At 38.3% G+C, this 25,963-nt stretch overlaps 1 protein-coding gene across 1 annotated transcript in view; it reads right to left on the reverse strand.

Moving 5' to 3' along the window:
- C2CD6 (C2 calcium dependent domain containing 6) overlaps nucleotides 1-25,963 on the reverse strand; it is a 142,946-nt gene that overhangs the window by 80,910 nt on the left and 36,073 nt on the right. The window contains exons 5-10 of the mRNA XM_048214000.2: nucleotides 25,211-25,333; nucleotides 19,152-19,196; nucleotides 18,190-18,258; nucleotides 16,393-16,472; nucleotides 12,462-12,608; nucleotides 5,153-5,258 (exon numbers count right to left, since the gene is read on the reverse strand). Of these exons, the coding sequence (XP_048069957.2) occupies nucleotides 5,153-5,258; nucleotides 12,462-12,608; nucleotides 16,393-16,472; nucleotides 18,190-18,258; nucleotides 19,152-19,196; nucleotides 25,211-25,333 (570 nt within the window). The remainder of the gene's footprint in view (nucleotides 1-5,152; nucleotides 5,259-12,461; nucleotides 12,609-16,392; nucleotides 16,473-18,189; nucleotides 18,259-19,151; nucleotides 19,197-25,210; nucleotides 25,334-25,963) is intronic.

Here is a 25,963-nt window from a genome sequence, read left to right on the forward strand (position 1 = left end):
CAGCAAAGAAAAGACAGTGAGTCAGTGGCCTCTGCCACAGAAGTAACGGATATGGATGTAACCAAATTATCAGAAATGGAATTCAGAGTAACAAGGGTCAAGATAATGAGTAGACTTGAAAAAAGTATTCAGGAAAATGTTACTGAGAATATAGAATCCCTAAGGGCGGAAATGAGAGCGAATGTGACAGAAATTAAAAATTCTATGAGCCAAATGCAGGCAAAACTAGAGGCTCTGATGGCCAGGGTCACCGAAGCAGAGGAAAGGGTTAGTGAATTGGAGGATGGGTTAATAGAGGAAAAAATAAAAATAGAAGATGGTCTTAAAAAAATCCACGCCCACGAATGTTGGCTACGGGAGATTACTGACTCAACGAAACGATCCAATGTTAGAATCATCGGCATCCCCGAGGGGGTGGAGAAAAGCAGAGGTCTAGAAGAGATATTTGAACAAATTGTAGCTGAAAACTTCCCTAATCTAGCGAGGGAAACAAAAATTCGTGTCCAAGAGGCAGAGAGGACCCCTCCCAAGCTCAACCACGACAAACCTACGCCACGTCACGTCATAGTGCAATTCGCAAATATGAGATCCAAGGATACAGTATTGAAAGCAGCCAGGGCAAAGAAATTTCTCACGTACCAAGGCAAAGGCATCAGAATTACGTCAGACCTGTCTACACAGACCTGGAATGAGAGAAAGGGTTGGGGGAGCATTTTTAAAGCTCTTTCAGAGAAAAACATGCAGCCAAGGATCCTTTATCCAGCAAGGCTGTCATTCAGAATTGATGGAGAAATAAAGACATTTCAGAATCGACAGTCACTAGCCAATTTCGTAACCACGAAACCAGCCCTACGGGAGGTATTACGGGGGGTTCTATAAAAGTAAAAAGGCCCCAAGAGTGATACAAAACAGAAAGTCACAGCCAATACAAACAAAGACTTTACTGACAACATGGCAGAATTAAAAGCATATCTCTCAGTACTCAGCCTTAACATTAATGGTTTAAATTCTTGCTTTAAACGCCACAGGGTTGCAGATTGGATAAAAAGAAATGACCCATCCATTTGCTGTCTACAAGAGACTCATTTCGAACCCAAAGATGTATTCAGACTGAGAGTAAGGGGATGGAGTACCATCTTTCACGCAAATGGACCTCAAAAGAAAGCTGGGGTAGCAATTCTCATATCAGATAAACTGGATTTTAAACTATAGACTATAGTTAGAGATGCAGAAGGGCACTATATTATTCTTAAGGGAAGTATTCAACAAGTGGATATGACAATTATAAATATATATGCCCCCAACAGGGGAGCAGCAAGATACACAAGCCAACTCTTAACCAGAATAAAGAGACATATAGATAAAAATACATTAATAGTAGGGGACCTCAACACTCCACTATCAGAAATAGACAGAACACCCTGGCAAAAACTAAGCAAAGAATCAAAGGCTTTGAATGCCATACTCGACGAGTTGGACCTCTTAGATATATATAGAACACTACACCCCAGAACCAAAGAATACTCATTCTATTCTAATGCCCATGGAACATTTTCAAGAATAGACCATGTTCTGGGACACAAAACAGGTCTCAGCCGATACCAAAAGATTGAAATTATCCCCTGCATATTCTCAGACCACAACACTCTGAAATTGGAACTCAACCACAAGGAAAAATTTGGAAGAAACTCAAACACTTGGAGACTAAGAACCATCCTGCTCAGGAATGACTCGATAAACCAGGAAATCAAAAATCAAATTAAACAATTTATGGAGACCAATGAGAATGAAAATACAACAGTCCAAAACCTATGGGATACTGCAAAGGCGGTCCTAAGGGGGAAATACATAGCCATCCAAGCCTCACTCAAAAGAATAGAAAAATCTAAAATGCAGTTTTTATATTCTCACCTCAAGAAGCTGGAACAGCAACAGAGGGACAGGCCTAATCCACGCACGAGGAAGCAGTTGACCAAAATTAAAGCTGAAATCAATCAAGCAGAAACCAGAAGTACAGTAGAGCAGATCAACAGGACTAGAAGCTGGTTCTTGGAGAGAATCAATAAAATTGACAGACCACTGGCAAGACTTATCCAAAAGAAAAGAGAAAGGACCCAGATTATTAAAATTATGAATGAAAAAGGAGAGGTCATGACCAACACCATTGAAATTGGAAGGATTATTAGAAATTTTTATCAACAGCTATATGCCAATAAACTAAGCAATCTGGAAGAGATGGAATCCTTCCTGGAAACCTATAAACTACCAAGATTGAAACAGGAAGAAATTGATTTCTTAAACAGGCCAATTAATTATGAAGAAATTGAGTCAGTGATAAACAACCTTCCAAATAACAAAACTCCAGGCCCGGACGGTTTTCCTGGGGAATGCTACCAAACATTCAAAGAAGAAATAATACCTATTCTCCTAAAGCTATTTCAGAAAATAGAAACAGAAGGAAAGCTACCAAACTCATTCTATGAGACCAATATTACCTTGATCCCCAAACCAGGCAAAGACCCCATCAAAAAGGAGAATTACAGACCGATTTCCCTAATGAATATGGACGCCAAAATCCTCAACAAGATACTTGCTAATAGAATCCAACAGTACATTAAAAGGATTATCCACCACGATCAAGTGGGATTCATACCTGGGATGCAAGCGTGGTTCAATATTCACAAATCAATCAGCGTGATACACCATATCAACAAGAAAAGACTCAAGAACCATATGATCCTCTCAATCGATGCCGAAAAAGCATTTGACAAAATACAGCATCCTTTCCTGATTAAAACCCTTCAGAGTGTAGGAATAGAAGGTACATTTCTCAATCTCATAAAAGCCATCTATGAAAAGCCTACTGCAAATATTATTCTCAATGGGGAAAAGCTGGAAGCCTTTCCCTTAAGATCAGGAACACGACAAGGATGCCCACTCTCGCCACTATTATTCAACATAGTACTAGAGTCCTTGCAACAGCAATCAGACAACAAAAAGGGATCAAAGGTATTCAAATCGGCAAAGAAGAAGTCAAAATGTCTCTCTTCGCAGATGACATGATACGCTATATGGAAAACCCAAAAGAAGCCACTCCCAAACTATTAGAAGTTATAGAGCAATTCAGTAACGTGGCGGGATACAAAATCAATGCTCAGAAATCAGTTGCATTTCTGTACACGAATAACGAGAACGAAGAAAGAGAAATTAGGGAATCCATCCCCTTTACAATAGCACCAAAAACCATACGTTACCTTGGAATTAACCAGAGACGTAAAGGACCTTTATTCTAGAAACTATAAATCACTCTTAAAAGACATTGAGGAAGACATAAAAAGATGGAAAGATATTCCATGCTCATGGATCAGAAGAATTAACATAGTTAAAATGTCCATGCTACCCAGAGCAATCTACACTTTCAATGCTTTCCCGATCAAAATACCGAGAACGTTTTTCAAAGAACTGGAACAAATAGTCCTTAAATTTGTATGGAACCAGAAAAGACCCCGAATCTCCAAGGAACTGTTGAAAAGGAAAAACAAAGCTGGGGGCATCACAATGCCGGCTTTCCAGCTGTACTACAAAGCTGTGATCACAAAGACAGCATGGTACTGGCACAAAAACAGACACATAGACCAATGGAACAGAATAGAGAGCCCAGAAATGGACCCTCAGCTCTTTGGGCAACTAATATTTGATAAAGCAGGAAAAAACATCCGGTGGGAAAGACAGTCTCTTCAATAAATGGTGCTGGGAAAATTGGACAGCTACATGCAAAAGAATGAAACTTGACCACTATCTCACACCATACACAAAAATAAACTCCAAATGGATGAAAGACCTCGATGTGAGACAGGAATCCATCAAAATTCTAGAGGAGAACATAGGCAGCAACCTCTACGACATCGGCCAAAGCAACCTTTTTCATGATACATCCCCAAAGGCAAGAGAAACAAAAGATAAAATGAATTTATGGGACTTCATCAAGATTAAAAGTTTCTGCACAGCCAAGGAAACAGTCAGAAAAACTAAGAGGCAGCCCATGGAATGGGAGAAGATATTTGCAAATGACACTACAGATAAAGGACTGGTATCCAAGATCTACAAAGAACTTCGCAAACTCAATACACGAGAAACAAATAAACAAATCAAAAAATGGGCAGAAGATATGAACAGACACTTTTCCAATGAAGACATACAAATGGCTAAAAGACACATGAAAAAATGTTCAAAATCATTAGCCATCAAGGAAATTCAAATCAAAACCACACTGAGATACCACCTTACGCCAGTTAGAATGGCAAAAATAGACAAGGCAAGAAACAACAATTGTTGGAGAGGATGTGGAGAAAGGGGATCCCTCCTACATTGTTGGTGGGAATGCAAGTTGGTACAGCCACTCTGGAAAACAGTGTGGAGGTCCCTTAAAAAGTTAAAAATTGAGCTACCCTATGATCCAGCCATTGCACTACTGGGTGTTTACCCCAAAGATACAGACGTAGTGAAGAGAAGGGCCATATGCACCCCAATGTTCATAGCAGCAATGTCCACAATAGCTAAATCGTGGAAGGAGCCGAGATGCCCTGCAACAGATGACTGGATTAAGAAGTTGTGGTCCATATATACAATGGAATATTACTCAGCAATCAGAAAGAATGAGTTCTCAACATTTGCTACAACATGGACGGCACTGGAGGAGATAATGCTTAGTGAAATAAGTCAAGCAGAGAAAGACAACTATCATATGATTTCTCTCATCTATGGAACATAAGAACTAGAATGATCAGTAGGGGAAGAAAGGGATAAAGAAAGGGGGGGTAATCAGAAGGGGGAATGAAACATGAGGGACTATGGACTATGAGAAACAAACTGAGGGCTACAGAGGGGAGGGGCGTGGGGGAATGGGATAGTCCGGTGATGGGTAGTAAGGAGGGCACGTATTGCATGGTGCACTGGGTGTTATACACAACTAATGAATCATCGAGCCTTACATCGAAAACTGGGGATGTACTGTATGGTGACTAATATAATAAAAAATCATTATTAAAAAAAAAAAGAATAAGCAACATCTTATCATCACTTTTAATTATCATAATTTTTAAAATAAAAAAGTATTAGAAGTTGTATGTGGAGAATATATTATGTTAATTACCTTATGTTCTTTATGGGCCAATTTTGGGTTAAGAACTCCTTCTAAATAGCTAGCTTTTTCTATCCATGTATTCAGATTTCTATATTCTTTTTTCATTTTTTCCAGCCTAAAGAAAGAAATCAGTTATACATTTAAAAAGTGACAGAATAACATATATGGTATGATTCACAAGAGAATACATTCAGTATGATCCACTTAGAGAATTTTCTAAGAGAGGCAAAAAAGCAATATATTGTTTAAGGATACAGTCAAAGGAAAAGGAACGATTACAACAACAGTCAGGGCAGTAGTTACCTAAGGATGGGTTGGGGAGAAGACAGTCTCATAAGGGCACACAAAGCACATTTTTGATATTGATGATGTTCTACTTCTTTTTTTAAGTTTTTATTTAAATTCCAGTCAAAATACAGTGTAATAGTTTCAGGTGTACAACTTAGTGATTCAACACTTCCATATCACACCCAGTGCTCATCACAACAAGTGCGCTCCTTATTCCCCATGACCTATTTAACCCATCCGCTCCCCACCCAGCTCCCTTCCGCTAGCCATCAGTTTGTTCTTTATAGTGAAGAAGCTGCTTCTTGGTTTGTCTTTTTTCCCCCCATGATCATTTCTTAAATTCCACATATGAGAGATCATATGGTATTTGTCTTTCTCTAACTTATTTTGCTTACCATAATACTCTCTAGCTCCATCCATGTTGTTGCAAATGGCAAGATTTCTTTATCCATTCATCAGTCTGTGGACATTTGAGCTCTTTCCGTAATTTCTATTGTTATGAATGCTGCTATAAATATTGGGTTGCATGTATCCCTTTGAATTAGTATTTTTGTAATCTTTGGGTAAATACCTAGTAGTGCAATTGCTGGATCATAGGGTAGTTCTAATTTCAACTTTTTGAGGAAACTCCATACTGTTTTCCAAAACGGCTGTACTAGTTTGCATTCCCACCAACACTGTAAGCAAATTCCCCTTTATTCCGCATGCTTGCCAACACCTGTTGCTTCTTGTGTTGTTAATTTTAGCCATTCTGACAAATGGGAGGTGATATCTCATTGTAGTTTTGATTTGTATTTCCCTGATGATGAGTGATGTTGAGCATTTTTTCAAATGTCTATTAGCTATCTGCATGTCTTCTTTGGAAGAGTGTCTATTCATGTCTTCTGCCCATTTCTTAACTGGTTTATTTGGCTTTGGGGTGTTGAGTTTGATAAGTTCTTTATAGATTTTGGATTCTAACCCTTTATCAGATATAGGTCATTTGTAAATATCTTCTCCCATTCAGTAGGTGGCCTTTTAGTTTTGTTAACTCTTTCCTTCACTGCACAGAAGTTTTTTATTTTGATGAAGTCCCAATAGTTTATTTTTGCTTTTGTTTCCCTTGCATCAGGAGACATATCTAGTAAGAAGCTGGTATGACCAATGTAATATATGTTACTGCCTCTGTTCTCCTCTAGGATTTTAATGGATTCCTGTCTCACATTTAGGTTTCTAATCCATTTTGAATTTATTTTCATGTATAGCTTTAAGCAAATGATCCCATTTCATTCTTTTGCATGTTGCTGTCCAATTTTCCCAACACGATTTTTTGAAGAGACTGTCTTTTTTCCATTGGATATTCTTTCCTGCTTTGTTGAAGATTAATTGACCATATAGTTGTAGGTTCATTTCTGGGTTTTCTTTTTTTTTTTTTTTTAAAGATTTTATTTATTTGATGGAGATAGAGACAGCCAGTGAGAGAGGGAACACAAGCAGGGAGAGTGGGAGAGGAAGAAGCAGGCTCATAGCAGAAGAGCCTGATGTGGGGCTCGATCCCAGAATGCCGGGATCACGCCCTGAGCCGAAGGCAGACGCTTAACCACTGAGCCACCCAGGCGCCCCATCATCTCTGGGTTTTCTATTCTGTTCCATTGATCTATATGTCTGTTTTTGTGCCAGTACCATAGTGTCTTGATCACTACAACTTTGTAAGGTAACTTCAAGTCTAGAATTGTATTGCCTCCAGCTTTGCTTTTCTTTTTGAAGGTTGCTTTGGCTATCTGGGGTCTTTCGTGGCTCCATACAAATTTGAGAATTGTTTGTTCTAGCTCTGTGAAAAATGCTGTTAGTATTTTATAGGGATGCATTAAATGTCTAGATTGTTTTGGGTAGCATAGACATTTTAACAATATTCATTCGTCTGATCCATCAGCATGGAATGTTTTTCCATTTCTTTGTTTTGTCTTCATTTTCTTTCATCAGTGTTTTATAGTTTTCAGAGTACAGGTCTTTTACCTCTTTGGTTAGGTTTATTCCTAAGTATCTCATGGTTTCTGGTGCAATTGTAAATGGGACTGATTCCTTGAAGTCTCTTTCTGCTGCTCGGTGTATGGAATGCAACAGTTTCGGTATATTGATTTTTGCATCCTGCAAGTTTACTGAATTCATGTATCAGTTCTAACAATTTTTTGGTGGAGCCTTTTGGGTTTTCTATATAGAGTATCATGTCATCTGCAAATAGTGATGGTTTTGCCAACTTGGATGCCTTTTATTTCTTTTTGTTGTGTGACTACTATGGCTAGGACTCCAATATGGCGATGTTGTATTTCTGTATTTTTTTAGACATTTTGTTTGTTTATTTCAGAAAGAGAGCATGCAAGTGAGGGAAAGGGCAGAGGGGGAGAGAGGGAGAGAATCTCAAGCAGACTTCACGCTGAGCATGGAGCCCCTTGCAGGGGGCTCAACCTCATGACTCTAAGATCACGACATGAGCCAAAACCAAGAGTCAGAAGCTTAACCAACTGAGCCACCCAGGTGCGCTGATGTTGTATTTCCTAACCTGAATCATAAATATCTAGGCATGTCTTATTATTTTTATTTAAGCTATATATACATGTTTTAGAAGTTATTCAATATATATTGGTCTCATTATTTAAACTTATGTATACATATTTTATAAATTATCCAATATATAGATGATATTTTCTGCAACAGAACAGAAGAAAAAAATGGGAATTTAGCTTCTAATCCAAGAAATTTCAAAAGGCTTTGGTCATATAAAGATGTAACTGACAAGAATTAAATAGAAAAGAGGGACTGTTTCCCAATTCATTTCATAAGGACACTACTGCCTTGATGATAAACCCTAATAAGGACATTATAAAAAAGGAAAATTAGTCTAATCTCCTTCATGAACATAGATGCAAATGTTAAAAGTTTTAATACAAAAAATCCAGTAGTATAGAGAAAAGATCATATATCATGAACAAGTTAGATTTATCCCAGGTATACAAGGATATTTTGACATTAACATTAGAAAACATAAATACAATTTAACTGATTAAAAGAGAAAAAACATTTGGCAAAATCCAACATCCATTTATGATTTTAAAGAACTTAGAAAACTAGGGACAAAGTAGAATAATTTACTTAACCTGGTATAGCATATCCATATATGAAAAACCTATATAAGTAAATGCTCTTAACCATCAAATGCTAGAAGTGTAGCCTTTAAAGAGCATGAACAAAACAAGGATGTCCACCCTTGCCATTTATATCAGACATTGACTGGAGCTTCTAGCTAGCATAGTAGGACAAGAAAACAAAATTAAAGAATAAGCACTGGGGATTTAAAAAAATTGTTATTTGTAGGTATGAATGTTTAAATAAATTCTCCCAAATGTTACTACAGGTAAATTATTATAAATATGAAAGTTTAACAAAAGAGGGAAATTCTAGAAGAGAAGGCCAGAAGGGGTAGCATAGTTTTAGAATCTTCTCAAATCTCTATGTAAAAACATTCAGAGAAGCTGAGTAGCAAACCCAAGAACCTATGGACAACATCTACAACACAATCATGTGACAAGACGTCTCTATGAACTATAAATCATATACACAAGACCTTCAAGGTATATGTCAGAAAGCAACAGGTATAAAAAGGGGCATCTGGGGGGTGCCTGGGTAGCTTAGTTGGTTGAGTATCCAACTCTTGATTTCAGCTCGGGTCATGATCTCAGGGTCCTGGGATTGAGCCCCTAGTGGAACTCTGCATCTGGTGGGGAGTCTGCTTGGGTTTCTCTTCCTCTGCTCCACCTCTCCCTGCTCGTACTCTTGAAATAAATAAATAAATCTTAAAATAAACTGGAGGGGGGCATCTGAAGGACCTGAAAATAAGAAAACCCCAAAACAGCCAACAGGTAGTCATGGATGGGAAATTACAGCAGGCCAATTTAAGAAAGGCAGTTAAAAAAAAATTAAAAATAGAATTACCATAGATTTGGTAAATTCCACTATTGGGTATTTACCCAAAGAAATAAAAAACACAAATCTGAAAAAATAGAATAAAAAAAATTTTTAAAAAAGGCAGTTGAAATTGGGAGATTTTACTCATTCCAATAACAAGTGAGTACAAAGGATTCATGGTAAACATTGAAAGGACTGGAGCAGTCTAACCACTGTGAATGCTCAAAACTGAAAAACCAGTGAAATAAGCAGAGAAAGACAATTATCATATGATTTCTCTCATCTATGGAACATAAGAACTAGGAAGATTGGTAGGGGAAGAAAGGGATAAAGGGGAGTAATCAGAAGGGGGAAACAAACTGAGGGCTTCAGAGGGGAGGGGGTGGGGGAATAGGATAGACTGGTGATGGGTAGTAAGGAGGGCACGTATTGCATGGTGCACTGGGTGTTATACGCAACTAATGAATCATCGAACTTTACATCAGTAACCAGGGATGTACTGTATGGTGATTAACATAATATAATAAAAAAACATTTAAAAAAAACCTGACAAACCAGGTTTCTAGCCCAGGGCATGGCCCCAGAAAACCTTAGAAAGCAACTCATATTTTTAAACACCAAATGAAAACATCAATAGTGGGAGTTCTTTGAAGCTCAAGAAGCTTTCTAAACCAAATCTCCTATTTAAAAAATCAGGAAAATTAATTCCATATAAAACTGAGCAACAGAAAACTATCAGTACCAAATTCCAAAGTAGTTACAAGAAGAAAGAGAATAAGGAGCAGAGTATCATCCCTAGACTTTGAAAGCATGCAAGAAAAATATATGTGGCGTCAGTGAACACAGTGGCAAGATGACTCACTGGGACCCATTTTTGCCAGGAAGAAGGGGATCGGCTGGTGAAACTACAGGAGAGAAATCAGAGCAGTAGCTGTCACTGTCACTATGAGCCAGGTAAGTCAAGGTTCTGCAGCTGGAGCCACTCTGTATAAATGCAGAAGCAGTTATGAGGATCCAGTTGTGTACTATTAGACAAGACATTAAAGAAATTTGCAGTTTCCAGTTCAAGATGGTGAAGAGGCTCCTGAACTCACCTCCTCCCATGTATGCACGGTACCTACAGTTATATAAAGAGCAATTTTCTCTGAAAGAACTCCAGAAATAAACTGAGCTACTCCTACACATTGTGCAAATGGGCAAATACCCACGTCAAAATGGGTGGGAAAGGATGAGGCACATACTATAAGCCCTAGCCCTGGCACACTGTCATACAACTGGGACAGAACTCTCAACTCCCAGCATCCCCCTGAGGAGAAAAAGGGTTTGACAACACATATAGCACCCCACTTCTCAAGACTCCCATCTGAGGGACAGGCCCCCAAAACACCTATTTCTAAAAGCTAACACAGCTTGTGACCACAAGACCTACAATGCTACAGAAAAAAAAAAGTTTTTAACAGGTTTGCTATGACTTACCATGTTACTGCTCAGGGCTCAGTGCATAAGGAGTAGTGCAAAAAAAAGCTCATCTCCCAGTTATTCTCCAAAGGAGGCCTACTACATTCTTTAAAAGCTGCTATCTGGAGGTCGCTTCTAATTTAGTATGCATCCAGACGTTGACTGCGATCCTCCTTAGAGACCTCTGGAAGCCAGCAGACACTACCTCCTCCTCCCTCTGGCCCAATCCAAATCATCAGTATCTCCCCAGAAGGAGCTTATACAGACATCTGGCACCCCAGATTTTGTGACTCTTGCCAAAGAAATGGGCCCGTAGACTGTTTGGCTGTCATAGCCAATGGGGCTTGGATTCACCAGTCCCACGGAACTTCAGCACACAAAGAAGCGGTACTTAACTGGGTGCAGGAATGACATCCACCCCAATGGCTATACCCCCAGGACAGGCACAAAGGGAGCGGGCAAGAAAGCCCAACTCCTGGTTTTTCCATGGAAAGGCTCTAGCTACATACTTTCCCAGCAGCTGCCTGGAGGTTCAGCTTCCAGTCAGCCTGAATCTAGATGTTAACTAAGAACTTCCTCTTTGGGATACTGACAAATCTTGACACACTCTCAACAACTGCAAGCCAATAAGAAAAAAGGAAAGCAACTTGGACAATCACAAAGATTTGAGAGACAGCCAAGAGCTTGGGCTGGGTTCATTGATGAGGTTCATTTCCTACATGAGACTACTTCATCAAGACTAGGAAAGGTGGCAGTTTCATCTAGTGCTCAGAAACCAACACAGAGAGTGAGGGTAAAGAAGAAAGAGAATAAGAAGAACAGAATAGTAAGATAAAACTTTAGAAACATTAAGTTCCAAACAAATAAATAAGGAAAAACTCCAGAAACAGACCATAATGAAATAGAGATAAGTGATTTACATGATAAAGAATTCAAAATAATGAGGGGTGCCTGGGTGGCTCAGCCGGTTAAGCCTCTGCCTTCAGCTCAGGTCATGATATCGGGGTCCTGGGATCGAGCCCCACATCGGGCTCCTTGCTCAGTGGGGAGCCTGCTTCTCCCTCTCCCTGTCTCTCCCCCCCACTTGTGTTCTTGTTCATGCTTCTCTCTCAAATAAATAAAAAACCGCTTAAAAAAAAGAAAAAAAAAAGAAAAAAAAAGAATTCAAAGTAATGGTCATAATGATGCTCATTGAGGTCAGGAGAAAAATTCGTAAACAAAGTGAAAATTGCAACAAAGAGATATAAAATATAAGAAAGTACCAAACAGAAATCATAGAGCTAAAGAACAAAATAACTGGACTGAAAAATTCAATAGAGGGATTCAAGAGTACTAGATGATGTGGAAGAAAAGATTGGTAAACTCAAAGACAGGACAAAGGAATTCATCCAATCAGAAGAGCAAAAAGAAAAAAGAATGAAAAAGAGTAAAGACAGCTTAAAGGACTTATAGGACACAACAAAGTGAACTACCACTCGCATTAAAAGGGCACTAGACATTGACTTTTCTAAACAAATACCTAAAGCCCATGCCCCACCCCCCAAATTAATGTATCACTAACACATAAATGAGATGATTATTTTGGTTGTGTTGTTGGGGTTTTTTTGTTTGTTTGTTTTTTTCTTTTTACCTTTCCCGAGGTTGCTGCTGAAGTTTTTCAAGTCGCACTACAGATGGCTGGTTGGATTGGGGCACTACAGCTGGCATCCCAACAGTAACATTCAGGTCTGGGGACAGGAATGCTGGATATTCTATCGGTTGTGGTGTAATAACATTTCTGCAAAATGTTTATAATGTTAAATATTGCAACTATACAAAAGCACACTTCTAAAATCAGTGATAGCTGTCACTTTTGAATCATTCTCTCTTTTACATTGTAAGCTCACCTGTCTACCTTGAAACATCAGAGGGTAGAGCTAGGAAAGAAGACAAAGGTTAGAAATCCTGACAGAAGTGGTCTATAGAATACTCTTCCTACTAAGATGGTCAGCAGGGATGGGAAAGGCGATAAGGATCTGAAATTCTAAGGAGAAGTAGAAAGTGTTTGAGCCCAGACCTCCCTCCCAATCTTTAGATATAAATCTCTATTTTATGGCCCAGTAAAGTTGACACGTGAAATTAATCATCACAAGACCACCCACCCTTGTCAACCTGGCACCCTTAAGCATCTCTTTAAAACATATTTAATTTCCAAATGAGATCAATAACAGGTCATAATTCTACCTAGCATGATTCGACTATCCTGCATACAACCAAAAACTCACTAGCCTCTTCCCCAGAAAAGAATATATTCTTTGGGTGACGTTTACTCTTCTTAATATCCTGAAACTTAAATAGTATGCTGTAAGTTTAACAATACTTAAATATTATAATATAAAGTTAATATACCTTATGTTACATGATAAGGAGATATGAGAGGGAAGAAAATATATTTGCAATATAATATTTTTTTTTCAGGTTACTTGGTAAATGGGCCAGAGTAGCCCACCCAAATAAGGAGTAAGTTGTCTCCAAAATCCAAAAAGGTCTACCAGGTGTTGTACTTCTGTTTTGGTTGTAGGAAGGACCACATACAACAACTTATCCTTCACCTTAGCAGGATTATGTTGACAATCCCCACAGCACTGGAAACTCAAAATTTCAATGAGGTAGAAGACCCCTGAATTTTTGTCAGAATTCTTCCCACTGACATGCAAATGTCCTATCAGAAGTCTAGATTAGTTGCTACTTCCCATTCATTGGGTCCAATAAGCGTAATGGTCACCACTGTAATGGACCTGTATAATATCCTGTATAAGGGAAAGGCAATCAAGATTCCTGTAAACTATGGGGCACCTGGGTGGCTCAGTCAGTTAAGCATCCAACCCTTGGTTTCAGCTCAGGTCATGATCTCAGGGTCCTGGGATCAAACTCTGTATTGGACTCTGCACTCAGTGTGGGGTCTGCTTGGGACTTTTTCTCTCTTTCCCTCTGCTCCTCCCCCTGCTTGTGCTCTCTCTTCAAAATGAATAAATCTTAAAAAAAAAAAAAAAGATTCCTGTGAACTAAATTAATGACATAGGGCTGGAAAAGTTGATACATCTGAGGTAAGACAGTGACGGTGTATCACTTGGCCTTACCAGCTGAAAGAAACTACTTCTGATGGTCTTTATATGGGGAAAATCGCATTTGCCAGATCAATAGTTGCATACCAGGTACCAGAGGATGTGTTAATTTGCTCAAGCAATGAAACCACATCTGGTACAGTGGCTGCAATTGGAATCACTGCCTGGTTAAGCTTGCAACAGTCTACTATCACTCTCCAAGATCTGTTTTATGCACAGGTCAAAATAAGTGAGCTAAATGGGGATGTGATGGGAACCACCACCCCTGCATCTTTCAAGTCTTTGATGATGGCACTCATCTCTGCAATCCCTCCATGAATGTGGTATTGCTTTCAGCTTACTATTGCCTTAGGTACAGGTAGCTCTCTAGTGGTTTCCATTTGGCCTTTCCCACCATAATATCCCTTGGTCCACAGGTCAGAGAACCAATGTAGGGATTCACCTACTGCTAAGTGTGTTGATTCCACATATGCAATCTGAAACTGGGGAAATCACCACAGGATGGGTTTAAAACTCCACTGATCACCGGTAGACAACAGTGACATTTGGACCTTCTGGAACTAGTGTCAGTTTAGAGCCAGTGTCCAGTAGTCTCTGAAAGGTGTGATTATTTCCTTTTCCCTAATGCATAGTTACCCTGGTAAAAAGCTCTCCTTCCCTTTTGGGAAGGCTGGGAGAAAGATTAACATTATAAAATTTTGTCAACATACCAGCATCTCTCCTTAAGGGGACCAAGCCTCCCCTTCATTCAAAGCCTTTTGGGTCTGCAAACCGGCTCAAATCTGGGAACTGACTGAGGAGCTATGACTCTGTTTTTGTGACTCAAGTCAGACTTTTATCCACTTGACCTAGAACTTTTCTGCTTATACAGATTAAGAATTGAGGAGGCTTCCTATATATTTTATTTCTAGGAACATCATGATCAACTAGCCAATGCTGTAAGTCTGCACTGAGTCAAACTATTTTGATTGCTGCTTTGACTCTACCGTCCGTTACAGTAACCACGGCCATCTTGCCTTAGGTGGTTGTGCCATCACTGGACTCTGCCACTTTAGGATGCTACACTCCCACTGCATTTAGGTTTCCCAGTTCAGTGACTGCAGCTCCCACTCTAAGGTCTATCTAACAGAGAAGAACACTCACAGAGCTCTTCAAGGGTGGGGTTCCCCTCACAAATTTACTTCTCATAGTCATGGTGAAAGGGGTATCTTCTGGAACCTCCCAGGGTAAGTGAGTAGGTCTTAAAAACAAATCCACACCAACATCACCATCTCTCTAACCCTTTGAATACCTCCCTTCTATATTAAACCAAGGCAGGTCTGGCATTTCCAATCCACCCAAGCGGGCATCTTTTGGCTCATGTTTCTGCAGCCAACCAAATCGAGTCTTTTCTAAACCCCTAATCTGCAACATTAAATGCAGAATCTCTGCTTAGTGAGCCCATATCAATAAATTTGCTGTGACCCAACTTTATGTTCCTCCCACCATTATCCCATACCCTATGTGCCACAGTTCCTTACGTTTACCTCTAGGAAGGTTTTTATCTCATTTGTATTATCATTTCTTTTCACAGGTTACCTTTGCACACTAAACCATGAGCTATCAGAGGGCAGGGACCAGGCCTCATTTATTTTAGTATTTGCAATGGCTTGGGGGTATAGCAGACATTCAATGAATCAATCAGTGGATAAAGAAATAATGATTGATAAACATAAAACATTCAAATTTTACTATTTCAACAAATGACCAATATCAAGTGGACAAAATATATTTTTAATGATAATGCCAAGTATTGGTGAGACTATAGGACAATAAGCACTTCAGAATATAAATTCCCATCCTACACCTAATTCCCTCAATCCCATTTTCTCCATTTCTTATTCTTGGACAGCACTATAGATTAAATTTCTATCTCGGGTGCTCGTTTCTCTTTATTTTTACTGTTGAAATTTTAAGACTGGTTGGCATATTTTAAGTTACTTTTGGTTTGCTAATGACATTTTTTGAACATAAACTTTTTGCTGAGGATTTGGAAATAACAATTAGAATAAAAAAACAATTCTGTGGAATGGAGGGAACACTACTATACTGTAGAGGAAAACTGACAACTATTAGACACTTTGATCTTAAAAGTCCCTCACCTTCTAGAAGAGGGTATCTCACTGGCCAACTTTCCTTACCAGCCTAACCCTGCCTTCCCTCCTTCAGCCATGAAGCTGGCATTCTCTCTCTTCTCTTCTTTATCGTATCACTAGACCTCCTCACCTCCTTTCACCAGAGCTATGCCCAGAAACCCAAAATTTCTCCCACCTTATTAAGCAAAACAATTCACTGCTCTCTTTACCTTAGAGTCTAGCCCATTCTGGCTATGTCTTAAGACAACCAAAATGGTCCATCAAATGGATTAAATATTTTAAATGCCACATAATCTGTGCAAATAAGACTTCAAACACTTACGTCACAGGATCTATTCTTTCTGGAGGTGGTGTGATATTCATAAACATGGATGGCTCAATAATTTTCTGAAGAGGTTTTAACTGAAGAAAACGTAAGTGTATTTTAACACTCTCAGTTACAATTATAGTTCACTCTAATACTACTATCCTTCAGGACTACAGAATAGGCCTTAAATACATATAAAAAGAAATGGAATTAAGACAAGAAGAAAGAACTAACATTTATTGAGCACTAGATTGCCTGCCAGGAAACTTAGATCTGTAATATTATTTTTAATCTTCTCAATAATCCTATGATGTAGATAACTGTGGCTATTTTACAGAAAATGATGAGGATCAGTAATTTGTTCAAGGTTATCCAAAAGACATCAGAACCAGGATTTGAATGCAGCTTTATCTGCCCCTCAGCGTAGTAGCCTTTTTACGTTATCGAGACAGGTGAATAGGGGACTATATTACCGAAAAGTTCATAGACATAAAATCAAAATCAAGAACTCTTATTATATTTCCCACTCTCTTCCACACAATATCTCTGTTCCTTATTTTTGGTATTATCTACCTACATAAAACAATACTTGCCTAGTTTATCTGAAAAGGAGATATCTCCCTAACAATGTGATTATTACATGTTTTACTTATATTCAGACACAAAACCTACCTCTGAAGTTGGTGCTTATAAACTATGTCACGAAAGGGAGTCAACAGTTACAAGTCCCTATAAGGCCAAATTCATAAGAATATAAATAAAACAGGCAGAAGGAAAAGAAAGAAAAATCAAAGCAAAGAAGGAAAAAAGATGAAAAAAGATTGTGCCTAGTGGCTTTCTTCTGTGTATTACACACTTCTGATTTGAAATGCATTTTATCATTGTGATATACCATAGGCAAAATTTTAGAATAACATTTTACCAGGGGCTGCTCAGTTAATATAACAGTAGATTTATTTAATAAAAGTAACATACCCATTCTGAATTCCTAATTAAAAAAACAACCAAGACTATAAAAAATAGCAAAAAATGGAAATGAAAGCTTATATGCAAAGTATAGGGGTCATATTCCCTATATAAGAGCAGCACTGATGGGTCTGGATTTATAACTGCCCCGAAGTGGTGATAATACCCAGGGAGATGAAGGGTTCTTCACACATGCTGAGAATATATGTTGGTACAACATTTCTAGAACAATTCTTTGACAGGTCATTGTTTTTGGACAATAATTTCCATTCTAGGAATATAGCCTAGGGACATAATAAAAGGACAGGACACTGGTTACTATACAAAAATTTTCACTGGAACATGGATATATGCAGTGAATTTAAAGGGGCAGGACAAAGCTAGGAAGATAACTTCTTTGAACATATTACTCTCTTAATAAATCAAGGAGGGCTCAAGTAACACCAGAGGTTGAAATAACCATGGGGGTAAGGAGCATATGTGATCAGAGTAAAAAACATTATGCAAATATAATCGATGGCTCCATTTTTAATAAGTATTTTTGGATCTAAAAATCCACACTCCTCATATACTTAAAATAATTTTGTTTTCAACCACATGAAAACACTGACATACAAAAAGTAAGTTTTCTGATAAAGGCATTTTGAATAAAAGATTATTTTAAAATGTATATGGAAATTTAAAAAATGGTAATTTCATTTTTCCTGAGGATGGAGAAAAACAGCATTCTTTTAAAAACATTTTTAAAAAATATGTATTTTAAAAATTTTATCAAACTGGAAAACATAGAGGCTCAGAAGAGATCTGACTGAATTGTAGAATAATTTTTAAAAGAGAGGAACTAACCTGATGTGAAAATCCGTAACCAAAGTTTCCATACGAGAACATAAATTCCACCTTCACCTTGCAGATAAGCTAAACACGGAGCAAATTTATTTTATTGTTTGATCAGAAAGGTATTTTAATGAAAAAGGGATAGCAAGTAATATTTTCATTTCACAAATCTATGTTCGAAAAGCCAGAGTGTGACTCTCCTGATTAAACACATGCGCACACGAAACTGCGGCAGACGAGTCTATGGGGTTCCTGAAATGTTAAAGAGCATATGATTACAAGAGAGAGAATATCAACTTATAGTTAATAGGACCACCCTGAGGTACACACACACACACACAAGTATACATGCATATGTTTTTTAAGTATTTACTCACATTTCCCCTACCTCCACTTCCATTTCCAGGCAAAGTTTTTATTTAGACAAGTGATTTCATCTCTCTGAACCTCAACTTGCTCAAATGTGAAACGAAGGAGGGTGTCAGAGGTTATGACCTCAAATGTCCATCATTCTCTTTTTCATAAAGTACTTTGTCTCTGTTCTGGCTATTGGCTGCAGAGGTCTCTCTGAATAGATCAATTAATCAAAATAATAATTTTAAGTATTTAACAAGAAATTCAAGTGAGAACTGTAAGCAACTCTTTAGAATCTCCTCAAGGAGAAAAATATTTCCTCGATTAAAGCTGTGCAGTCAAAGCAGCAGCTAGGGCATTTTACTCTCTTGTCCAATGATTTCAATTTTCCTGTTCATCATTTAGCAGTAAGGTAGCATCATTAAAAAAAAAAAAGTGGAGATGAAGATCTTGTGAGCAAATATTGTTCTTTCTGTTTAATACATTTCCATTAAGTCAAACAGTGACGGGTAGGGTAACAGCGAATAAAAACACTACCAGAGGTTAAAACACTATCAGAGTAAAGTTATATGAAATGTTAAGTGTATGCACAAAACTGGAAATTTCAGTAAAGTTCTTACTGTGTTTTTATTCAACATTTCAAATTCTTCAATAAAGCACCCTTTCTGGAAAAAAGTAAAAAAAAAAAATTCTCAAATGAGAGTCACTCATGTAGTCATCTGTATATAATCTAAACCATTTCACAAATTTTGAAAAATCAGGTAATGATTTTTTAACACATATGTTAACTTAATAACTAAAATACAACTATAACGAACATTTGGAAGAAAATAAAATTTCTAGGCTGAACCAAAAACAAATGTTAATATTTACATTTATGTTTTAGACAAAAATGTTCCTGCTAGTTGTAGTTCCCTTTTCTCTAAGTCTTAAGGAACTGCCATGCCTGCACTCCCTTTTGTGGGGTTTAACATAAAGGTGCATGAATACCTGACTCGTGATAGAACTGAGGGCCTCTCTCATCCCTCGGGGACCGCTGGGATCTTTCTGACCAGGTAAACCTCGGGTATCCTTGGTCACCACCTCTGGTCATCTCTGCTGTGCTATCAGTCCTCCCATCGAATCCACCATCCATGGTCCCCTTTCTTCCCAGCATTTCCCACTGCAGTTCATGCATCCCCATTCCATGGTTAACAAACAACCTTACATCTTTAACTGCTCCACCAAACATTCCTCTTTGCTTTACCTCAGACTTGGCTTACTAAGGATGCTGCTTCCCACACAGACGCCTCAAGTGAAGGCCCGCATACCTCAATGCCAGGAGGTGGAGTAGCATCCTCCACACTCCTCTTCTATTGCTTCCAGATCGTATTAGTTCACACAGATATTAACAATTTTCCGTTTTTAAGCTTCATGTTGTCTGGCATGTGTTTCAGACATTCTGGTCACTAATTCTCGTTTAGTGAAAACCTCAACACCTGGTTCACACATCCTCTCCACCCCCAAAACCTAGCAAGCTGTAGAATCTTTTATTTATTTATTTATTTATTTATTTAGATTTTATTTCTTTGACAGAGAGAGAGCATGCACACGGGCACAAGAGAGGGCACAAGCAGGGGGAGCTGCAGGCAGAGGAAGCTGCAGGCAGAAGGAGAGGGAGAAGCAGACTCCCCAGTGGGCAGGGAGCCCGATCCCAGGACCCTGGGAGCATGACCTGCGCCGAAGGCAGGCACTTAACCAACTGAGCCACCCAGGCGTCCCTGAAGAACCCATTTCACACCTGCCCTCTCAGTTCCTGGTGAAGCCATATAATGGAGGAAGTAATAGCTGCTCATACAATGGCAGTCGTCACACAGAATTAGCATACGTGTTCTTCATATAAAATCATAAGGTGTCTCAGAAAATTCATAAATAACTGAAATTGATTTCCTTAATGATCCTGTCAATCTGCCCTTTATGGCTTCTTGCTCTTGATAGCGTCCCTTTTCCCAGCGTGGGGAGTGGGGGAACATCTCACTGTTCCAAGACTGCCTTTTTCTTCTCTTTTATAAACTGTGCCTCTAAGCTCTTTTGATGAAAGAACTTGATTGATCTATTGATTGATTCATCTCCCTCAGATATAAAGTTTTAGTCATACTTTTAACTATAGTAAATGTCTTTGAGTTTTTTCTGTAGGTCTCACTGAGATCTGCCCAATTAAGTCTCCATTGGAGCCAATTAAAATATTCATCCTGAATGTGCACCTCATCTAAATCCACTGAGCTTTATCCTCGCCTTCCCTCAGCTCCTCTGCTGAGTTTCAAAGTGTGGCAATGAGCTATTTGGCAACCTGTCCTGAATTTGGCTTTACTCTGCCCACAGCAAGTTACATGTCTAAGCCTAGTCCAAGAAGGGCTGGCAGGGGGATGCTACTAGACTGCTCAAAGGTACGGGTAGAGGGAGGTATGATTCTTTAGGAAGCATTACTCTAATAATCCGTATCTTTGAATTCTCTCTTGCCTTTTCAAATAATTGCAGTGGCTACCAATCTTTCTAACTGTTGCATTTATCACTTAGTCCTAGGCTTATCTGGTAAGGATCATATATCCAAACCAATAACCACAAGTAGTACTACAGTTCATCCCAAAATTAATAATCACATTCCTGTTATAATCTATACAGGAATATTATAAATTCCAATATACTTATGTGCCTTAACTGGACCCTAGGCCTTGACAATTAGCTAATGTTTCTGATTTCCCTAGAGCCTCAAAGGAATCCAAAACATACAAGAATAAGGGATTCATGTCACAAGCTACAGATCAATAATTTTTTACAAAGCTATGCAAAACCTACTATGTGATTTTTAACATTCAAGTCAAGGTCTTTGTTCTCCCCAATCGGTCCAATTATATTCAGAACCATGAGAGACTATGGACTCTGGGAAACAAACTGAGGGCTTCAGAGGGGAGGGGGTGGGGGATTGGGATAGGCCGGTGATGGGTATTAAGAAGGGCATATATTGCATGGAGCACCAGATGTTATATGCAAATAGTGAATCATGGAACACTACATCAAAAACTAAGGATACACTGTATGGTGACTAACATAATAAAAATTATTATAAAAAAAAGAAAGTAATGGATAGTAATTGGTAATCATAATAATACATTTATGTCCTCTTCATGTATACCCATGAAATAATTGTCGTGCACTCAAATGGCTCTCCCATGCTTCCGAACATGACCTGTAGTTTGGGTCTGGTCATCAGGTCTTTCCAATTCATCTGAGTACTAGACTTGACCAGTCTGCATAAGGAATTCTATCCTAGCGAGTAGTTCTAGAATAAAATATAATCTACCCTGCAAGTGATCCAAAGAGCAAATGATACAGCTCAAGCTTTTGAGACAAATCAGCATAAATTTGTGGATTAGAATCATTCTAGATTATAATATTTTCCTTGACCTTTCACTGTCCAGTGTGGTAGAATTTCTGTGCAGTAGCCTATGCCTCTTGCTGCACCCAGGTAAACACTTCAGGAAAAATAGAATCATTAATAAATTAAGAGGCCCTCATAAAAAGATATTCAACATTACTGGCTATCAGGTAAGTACAAATTAATACCACAATGAGATATGACTACAAACCTCTCAGAATGGCTAAGGTATAAAATGGCGGCAACACCAATGCTGATGAGGGTGCTGGGAAAATGGATTGTTCGTTTCTGGTGGAGATGTACAATGAATGGCTAGTCACTCTGGAAAACAGTTTGGCATTTCCTTTAATGACTATACATGCCACTATCTTACAAACCAGAAATTTATCTGAGAAATGAACACTTAGGCTCATACAAAAACCTGTACATGAATGTTTACAGCAACTTTAGTCAGAACAGCCCCAAGCTGGAAACCCAGATGTCCTCCAATGGGCAGATGGTCAAACACACTGTGGTACATTCACGCCCTGCAGAACTACTCAACAACAACAAAGAAATGAACTAGTGATACATGCAACAACCTGGATGACTTTCCGGAGAATCACGCTGAGGTGAAAAAACCCAACACTAAAAGGTTACACGCTACGTGATTCCATTTATATAATATCCTGGAAATGAGAGAATTACAGAAAGGAAGAACAGATTAGTGGTTGCCAAGGGTTACAGAGGGGGCAGAGGCAGGAGGGAAGGAGATGCAGCTAAAAAAGGCAACAGCATGAGAAACCCTGGGGGAGGTGGCACGTTCCCTATCTCAGCTGCGATTTGATTCGGTAGTTTTGAAAGATGTTACCGTCGGGGGAAACTGAGAAAAGGATACAAAGGATCTCTCTGTATTATTTCTTTCAAGTGCATGTAAATCTACAATTATTTCAAAAGAAAAGTTTGAGGGTTTTTTGGTTTTGTTTTTTAAAAGGCCACGTGTCTATTTAAAGTGGGCCAAATTCATCCATGGGACTTATTCTCCATTAGACCTAGTTTAAATAGAGTGGATACAAAGTGGATTCAAAAAATTTATTATTGGGACGCCTGGGTGGCTCAGTCAGTTAAGCATCTGCCTCCAGCTCAGGTCATGATCCCAGGGTCCTGGGATGAGTCCCACATCAGGCTCCCTGCTCAGTGGGGAGTCTGCTTCTCCCTCTCCCTCTGCCTGCCGCTCCCCCTGCTTCTGTGCACGCTGCTCTCACTCTCTCTCTCTCTCTGACAAAGAAACAAAAGCTTTAAAAAAAAAATTATTATATTTGTGATTATCTCATGGTTCTTGTTTTCCTCTATTGTCTGATATCCAGATGTTTAGATATTATTATACAGTCGTTCTCTCCAAGGTAACATCTTGCTAATGAAACTGCATCAAAACTAAAACAAAAACAAAAAAGCTAAAAACACCAAACTCCTCACGGTCAACTTTTTACTTCTAGGATCTGAGTTTGACCACAAGAGGGTAACAGAGGAATTCCAATAAGTAAAACGACACAATTCTTAAGGTAGAAGTGCCTACAGAAGAATGCTGACAGATTTACACACAGCATATCTTGAACATACCACACCTAAAATCATAAGACTTTTTGGGAAAATCCATAAATAACCAAAATTACTTTCCCTAATGACTCTGTCCATTAAATAATAATGGTCTCTTTACCATATGTGTAGCAATTCATCAGAGACTCAGAGAGAGCAATTCATCATAAAGTTGAGACTCTTTGCAGAAACGCACTGGAAGGTAGGTTCAAGAAAATTCACTGCAACAACGAGCGTAATAGTAAAAAAAACAGAAAACGATCCAAATAGCCATCGACAAATTTAAAGATTTATTGATCTATTTTAGAGAGCGAGTGAGCATGCGAGCAGGGAGAAGGTGAATCGCAAACGGACTTCCCACTGAGTACAGAGCCCAACTCAGGGCTTGATCCCATGACCCTGAGATCATGACCTGCGCTGAAATCAAAAGTGAGACACTTAAATGATTGAGCAACCCAGGTGCCCCTGACCTTAACTTTTTAAAGAATCTAAGCTGGTATGTCTCACATTATGTATTTATCATATATCATCATGGTATTAACTTTTTCCATATCCCCTAAATTCCTATAAACTAAAAGTTAGATTTAGACTCAGCTTGATTTGGGGTAAACATTTTTGATGAGAACGATTCATAGGTAATGCTGATACTTCATACTGTACTGCCATAGGGAGCGTGTGATGTTAAGTTGTCCATACTTACTTATGTTAAGTCCAAGCTCTTGGTTGAGGAGGTAACCAAAACTTCTATTGTAGAGGCACCTTTTCCCCTTTGAAACAATTAATCTGTAGACTGTATATTTTAAGTAGCATTGCTAAGTCTTGATTGAACTAATCATCATTCACTTTTATAAAGAACTGCAAAATGGTCAGTCTGTAATTCCGTCATTCTTTCTACACTGACATTCTTCTATTTAAAAGTTTTTAAATTCCATTTTTCTTCCCCTCCCTTTTTTTCTTAAGATCACAAAGATTTACAGATTTTCCTTTATTCAGAATTTGTAATGATGTTTTTGATGTTCAAATTATCCTGAAATTGGCCAACAGGAGCCCCTGCAATCTGGCTCCTATGTCCTTTGATATAACTCCATTAGTCCTTGAAGGCTTCCTTGCTTTGCGTCCTAACAAATACTCCTAAAAATCCTTCAGATGGTTTATATTTGTTCACTAATCAGTTAGTTCTTTTCCTTTGAGTCCAGAGTAGTATGGCTGCTGGAAAGTGAGAGGGTAATCCTAGACAGGAGAAAGCAAGAGAGAAGGAAAGACAAAATGTGTGTACAAACCCTGTCCCCAACTCTGGCAGGCCCCTAAACAACACGGGCCCAGGGCAGACAGCAAACGGCCCAGCTAAGGAGAAAAGAACTGAAATTTGGGCTGTCAACTAAGAGACAGGGTTTGTGGATTGAGTCCTGTTTAAAAACATTCCAGAAAACATAATAAAACATGCTTATTAGTCTTCTAGGTTTTATCATTGCCCTTCCACACAATAAATCTTTTAAATATTAGGCTGTTTCAAGCCAACTCTTTTTTTTTTTTTTTAATATAGCCAGAGGGAGACATTGTTTCCTAAGCATATGAGTTTGCAGGTAGATAATAAACCAAAAAGAGTCCATCCGATACAGATAAATTATAACAACAAACACCAACTGGACAATGTGATACCATGGTGAAAAAAATAACCTTGATACTTACCTGAATTACATCATAAAGGTGTACCTGAACACTCCCTAATAAGAGAGGATATTTTTCTGTATTTTCATATTGCATTAGTTCCAAGTAAATATTATTCCGCTCATCATCTTGACGCCTGGGAACCTTGATATAAAATACATATGAAAAGAATTATCACATTTTCAGTCTGAATTTCAGATATAATTTCTGAATAAGTACATCCATAAACTAGATTTTGTTGTATACCCACCTAATGGTTAGTTTTCACATGTTATTAGCCTTATAACTTCTCAATCGCACAGTTACATATACCCTAATGTCAACAAAAATTAGGATCTTGTTATGTGTAACATCAATTACAAACTTTTGAAACATGCACTGCCTACATTCTCTTAACTCTACACAAAAGTTTAGCCTCAACACTCTACTGAAACTGTATTATAAAAGGTAACCCGATATCCAGTATCCAACCCAGAAAATCTAGGTAATAAAAATAGCCAATATCAAAAGACATCCAACATCCTTTCCAGTCTTTGTTCAATAACTTATTGATAAAATGTATCCCAAAGTATAAAATGTATAATTTTATTTTATCCTAGTTATATAAATACACAGTTTAAAAATCAAACAGTTCTACGATGGTTAAAAAGCAAACAAAAGCAACTTTTTTTTTCTCCCACGTTTAATCTTTTTTCTGTATTTTATGATGTTTTGACATCTTAAAAAGCCTGGCCAGAGACAGACTTTCTCACCCTGGGCTAGCCAACTCCTAGA

Source organism: Ursus arctos, unplaced genomic scaffold (genome assembly GCF_023065955.2).
Source record: "Ursus arctos isolate Adak ecotype North America unplaced genomic scaffold, UrsArc2.0 scaffold_1, whole genome shotgun sequence".
Classification (NCBI taxonomy): domain Eukaryota; kingdom Metazoa; phylum Chordata; class Mammalia; order Carnivora; family Ursidae; genus Ursus; species Ursus arctos.